This window comes from Podarcis filfolensis (assembly GCF_964270895.1).
Source record: "Podarcis filfolensis genome assembly, chromosome: 3".
Lineage (NCBI taxonomy): Eukaryota > Metazoa > Chordata > Lepidosauria > Squamata > Lacertidae > Podarcis > Podarcis filfolensis.
Genome location: NC_139606.1, coordinates 101,429,190 through 101,435,189, shown reverse-complemented (window position 1 = coordinate 101,435,189; position 6,000 = coordinate 101,429,190). Strand labels below are relative to the sequence as shown.

The window sequence follows — 6,000 nt, the reverse complement described above, 5'->3', positions numbered from 1 at the left end:
ACCAAAGACAAGCACTAGGAAACAGGAATCTGTTCTAGTAAAGAGGGACACAGTATAATGTATGGGGGTTACGACAAATGTTACTTTAATGGCATAGCTAGCAACCAAAAGTGTTTAAAAAATCTGGTGCAGAGCCCTCCAATTTTCAGTGGGTCTGTAGTACAGAAGAAGGGGAGGTTTATCCCTTGATTCCCAGCCCCTAGCTGCAAGACTGTCAAAATCCACCCTACTTTGTAATAGCTAGCGTTAGGAGAAGCCGCTCCCCCCCCCCAATTTTAGTCAGTTTCATTGAGGAGGAAAGGGTTAAAGCTCTCTTGCAGCTGCTAGCCACACTTAAAGCAACATCTGCTTTGGCCTCAAATCTTTCAAATTTCTAGCCTTAACCCAAAGAGCAAAGAACAGACTTACAGTCAGTGAATGGATCTCTGTCCTGAAAGGTCATAATCTACATCAGCCCATGCTGTGTAAAGCCCCGACTTTTACTGGAAGGGGTGAGGATGACACAGAGGTGTCCCTCTGCAGGGCTCCATCAGGCAGTTCGGCCACTGCGGAGGCCCCCCACTGCACCTGCCAGAAGCATGGGCAGTTGGGAAGCTACTGGCAGTGCTATTCCCATCAGGAGAAGTCCCCAAAACAGAGCAGGCAGGGCCAGCCAAAGTGGCTGGGAAGCTGCTGCCATTATCTGAGAAATGGTGCGGCTGCAGTCAGTCATCAGAGCCATCCTGCATGGGCTGAGACAGCCTTGGTGCCTTCTCTTGCATTCCACTCCTTCTGCAAGCCTACGCAGCTTGGGACCAAAGCAAATGCAGCCCACCAGCAGCCACATAAGGCAGAGTGCTTAACAAGCTCCCCCTCCTTCCACCAAGTCCCTGATGGGCTGTTGGCACGCTTGACTGGTGGGTTGTGTTCAGCTCGGTTGCATTACAAGTTGTGCAGTGCCCCCACCTTTGTTTTTCGCTATCACAAAAGTGGATGCTTGTTTCCAGGTGGACCTAATTTTCACATGGTGAACAATGTCTGTTCTTTATCTAAAGAATCCTTACTCTGCTCTTCAGCCATGCACGGCTCCAAGAGTGGCTTACAGATTGCTAACAAACAAGTCAGACCTGTCCATAGACGTACAATGCAAAAATAGACGTGAAGACAAAGTGAAAATTGATTGGGAGGGTGGATGGAAGGGAGGAGGAAATAAGCAAACTCGGGTACACATTCCTAGCAACAAGTTTTTCTAATTCCCAGGTTAGACCCAAAAGTTGCAGATCTTTCAGCTGCAGGTAGAATGGTCCCAGCTTCCCTTCTCTTCCCTCCTGACTGCTGCCAGGTGGAAGTTAGGCGCTGCTTGTGCAATAGTGTAAAGTTGTTTCAAGAACAGGATTATCTCCAGTGGTGGCAGGCAAACAATTTGCATCTCGGGAAATACTAACCCAAATATTTTGCATAATTCTAAGACATGTAGAAGGCAAAAGAAGTGGATGAGATGGGATTACTTGCGGTGTATTGACACACCTTGTATTTGTGAAACTTAATATGGACGATCTGCTTTTGCTTCTGATAGTATGGACCAGGAATATGTTGCAAAATCGGGAAACGGGTGTGTAAAATTCTTCCAGCAGTTTTAAATGAGGGGAAACACCTCTTGAGATTTTAACACAAGAGTCACACCCAGAAGCCCCTTTCACAACCAATTCCATAACTAACAGAAATCCTGGTTGATTACCCAGGAAAAGTAACTTTTGTAGTCCCAGCAAACCCACCATAATGAATTCTGGGATCTTGACAAACCTTCCCCAAACCTGATACCCTTCAGATGTTTTGGACTATCAGCCCCAGCAAGCATGGCCAATGGGATTTGTAGTCCAAAACATGGAATATCCCTCTTTGACACTGCAGTGGGATAGATAGGATAAACAGGCTCAGGCTAAAGCTGGACAGTGACAGTGACATGTAACTCTGGCAGTTCAAGCTCTGGCAGTTCAAGCTCTGGAGCAGCAAAAGCTGAGACAAGAATGGCTTGAGTGACTGCTTGTACGTTCTACTTGTGGGTAGATCACTGAACATAATGCAAGAGGAGCCATGCCATTGAATTCACCATCCTATTTTTAACAAGGAGGCAAATCAAATGCCTACAGGGAACCCCCTAGCAGCTGGTGATCAATGACATCCTGCTTCCAAACCTGGGGATTCCTTTTGGCGGTTGTATCTAATAATAATAATAATAATAATAATAATAATAATAATAATAATAATAATTTATTTATACTCTGATCATTCTGGGTGGCTCCCAACAGAATATTAAAAACACGATAAAACATCCAACATTAAAAACTTCCCTAAACAGGGCTGCCTTCAGATGTCTTCTAAAAGTCAGATAGCTGTTTGTTTCCTTGACATCTGATAGGAGGGTGTTCCACAGGGCGGGTGCTACTACCGAGAAGGCCCTCTGCCTGGTTCCCTGTAACCTCACCTCTTGCAATGAGGGAACTGCCAGAAGGCCCTCGGAGCTGGACCTCAGTGTCTGGGCTGAATGATGGGGGTGGCCTATCAATAGCCACTGATAGACCTAGCTTTGTAAAGCCCCCAAGAAAGCTAGTGGCCCTCAGCACATCGTGCTGCATCATATTTTGTGTGAAGGCCTATTTTCTCTTTTGCCTGCTCTGAACCTTCTGCCAGTCAGTTTCACTGAATGAACCTGGATTCTGACATATTTTCTACTACAATTCCCCTTAGTTTTCTGAAGTATAATTTAGTTTAGCTTTTCCTCATAGGGAAGTTATATAACAGCTCCCTCACTGGCCTTTGGATCTCAGAAGCTGACCTTGCTGCAACTAACTTTCCTACTCTGGCTTCAGGATGCAGATGGATTGATCATTGTTTTACAGTATCCAGGTAAAATGCTATGGACACCATATTAAGCCTTGGCTTGACCATGGCATTTCTAACATAAATGTTATTGGTCACGCCTGATCGTGTGGGGAGTTTTGAGCCTATGGACAGTGGCTGAAATAGCACTGCATTGTGAAAACACCGCAGCTGTCCGGCCTGCTCCTTCACTTATGTGGCTTTTAGTTGACTGTGTCAAATATTAGATAAATGAACTTATTAGCCAACAGCAGCCATTAAGCAGAGAGAAAACCATGATGGCAGCATTATTAATGCACCATTATGAAGACACAATACTGCTGGGCCACTTGACCATTTCAGCTCCACCTGTACTTCCTGGCTTAAGACAGAGAGGAAGCCATGAAAGGAGCTGCTCGCATTAGCACTGTGGCGTCTTTCCATGTGGCAGCAACATGGTGGCTGCCTCTTACATATTCCTTTCTGCAAAGCTTAGTTTGAACTGGTGCTTCATATATGCCACACAGGCACAGAGAATCGGAACATCTGCTTCCTGTTCTACCCTGTGACCAGATGGTCCTAGCCATGGTTTGTGGCACAGGAGACCGATCACAGGCATTTGGAAGTTCTAGCCAACTGCCTGATGGAGTCTTCCATAGAGACAGAGAAGGAGAAAAGGAAAAAGAAAAGGGAAGGAAGGAGTTCTGATAAGAGTCCAATTCTGGGTGTCAGATGTACAGTGAACTAAGCCTCCCCCATGTAATAACTCTGATTTTGAAAAGTAGGGCTGTTAAGCATGGAAGAAGGGAATTCCTAAAAAGTTTTTTTGTGTTGCCTTCTCTCCGTCTACATCTATATGTAGTAAAAGAGAAGAGTGATAACAAGTCGCTTTATGTAAGCAAGCTTAGAAATCACACTCAGATAAGAGCCTTTGACCTAAATCTTGTAGTGCCTAGATCTGAAATATACCCCCACAACAGTGAAATTCAGTATGAGATTTAGCAGCTTGAAGCTGCCAACTGACCCAGCCATAAAACAGTTAGATAAGGATTTAAACCACAATATGATACAATTAGACATTCACCTCCTATTTATTTTCATATATTCCAGCATTAAATGGAGTTAACAGCTTCAGGCTTTCGGCTTAAAACGGATGTGCTTGCTTGCCATAGATGTGTATGAGATGAGCTAAATTAAACATATGAATGTTTTGAATTAGACCCTTATGAATGAACAGATTAGTTCTGTGGAAATGGTAAACAGGAGAAGCTTCTACAAAGCTCTTCTAGACTTGCAAAGATAAAGGATGGTTCTTCCACACAGAATAATCAGATACAAAAAAATAGCTATTTAGAGGCAGCACACCTAAGAGTACTTTAATCAAACATTTAGGTTACCTGCCAAAAGGACCATGATCTCTTCAAAATGCAATGCGGATTAAAGTGTTATCTAACACAAGCAGAAAACTAACCTTGGAGTGGAAGTTTGAAATGTGTTCATCATAATTTTCATGTCTTTGGATAGAGAAACCAGCTTTTTCAGCTAGATTGCAAAAGTGGTTCAGAGTATTCCCTCTGATTGGAGCAAATATCATCGCTTTCCCCTAGAACATTAAGAAGAACATTTATACATTTTTATTTAAAATTGTAAATAAATCACCTTTGGCATAAACGTGATCAAAAATTCAAGGAGCTCATTAAAGCAGTCATTGTTCTGTTGGGAAAGTATTCACAGTTGGAAAGTAAATGGTTCAGAATATGCAGCTGCTTGACTAAAGAGACTCAAATAATATTCACACCTAAATGTGATAAAACTTATTTCACCTTGTCCATACATGTTAGAAAGTTTGCTATGTGTCTTAAATACAGTGGTACCTCGGGTTACATACGTTTCAGGTTACATAAGCTTCAGGTTACAGACTCTGTTAACCGAGAAATAGTACCTCGGGTAAAGAACTTTGCTTCAGGATGAGAACAGAAATTGCGTGGCGGTGACGCAGCAGCAGCGAGAGGCCCCATTAGCTAAAGTGGTGCTTCAGGTTAAGAACAGTTTCAGGTTAAGAACAGACCTCCAGAACGAATTAAGTACTTAACCTGAGGTACCACTGCACAACAAAAGCATCGTTACTACACAAATTGCAAAGAAATTTCCTTCACAATTAGGATGGATATACACAAGGGGTTGTATCCCAAAGTTATGAGAGTGGAAGATTTATCAGTGGCATCTACTGATACTCTTTGTCGATTGCTCCACTATTGTCAGGACCAAAATGAAGGAAAATAGTTGTGCGGCTCAGCCCCAAAGCTGCCATAGTTTATGGGCCAATTCATATAACAGCTGGAAGGTGAAACTGTTTTCATTAAGATCATCTAGAGCAAAGGCAATTGCAACCAATGCAAACAAGACCCAGAACCATACACTTGGAACCTCTCAGGAAAGGTGGGTTAGAAATGTTTAAAATATATAAATAATGTAAATGGACAACTATTGAATAAAACTTTATATTCATAAAATATGTAGGGGAAATGCAAACTTCTGTGCCACACTGTTTAGTTATTGACTTATTTCTTATATGTTTTGTGGATTATGCTTTTACAAGTGAGATTTGCAACAAACTGCTATAGTGTTCAGTACTCCTGTTCAGGCTTTTCAGCAGTCATGCCTTCCCGGGATAATCCATTCCCTTCCCTCCCCCAACTCAATGTTAGGTTGCCACTGAGCATGCCCAGTCCTCACAGAGCTGTTTTTCTTTCTTTCCTGCAACCCCTTTAGGCATGGGTAGGCAAACTAAGGTCCAGGGGCCACATCCGGCCCAATCACCTTCTCAATCCGGCCCGCGGATGGTCCGGGAATCAGCGTGTTTTTACATGAGTAGAATGTGTCCTTTTGTTTAAAATGCATCTCTGGGTTATTTGTGGGGCATAGGAATTTGTTCATCCCCCCCCCTATATATAGTCCGGCTCCCCACAAGGTCTGAGGGACAGTGGACCGGCCCCCTGCTGAAAAAGTTTGCTGATCCCTGCCTTAAGGTTTGAAATTTTTTTTGTACTTCTACAAACCTTGCAGTTCCCTCAAGCCTGCCCATACATCAGTCTAATGTGAAGATGTTGCTATTTTGGCTACATAAGGATTGGCTCTCAAAGAATGAGTTAATAACGATTC

At 43.1% G+C, this 6,000-nt stretch overlaps 1 protein-coding gene across 2 annotated transcripts in view; it reads right to left on the bottom strand.

Annotated features, from left to right (window-relative positions):
* The window catches only part of CAMKMT (calmodulin-lysine N-methyltransferase), a 245,004-nt gene that overhangs the window by 7,064 nt on the left and 231,940 nt on the right, over positions 1-6,000 (bottom strand). For both annotated transcript variants that reach the window (XM_083605524.1, XM_083605525.1), the window contains exon 10: positions 4,310-4,441. In XM_083605524.1, coding sequence (XP_083461650.1) covers positions 4,310-4,441 — 132 coding nt within the window. The remainder of the gene's footprint in view (positions 1-4,309; positions 4,442-6,000) is intronic.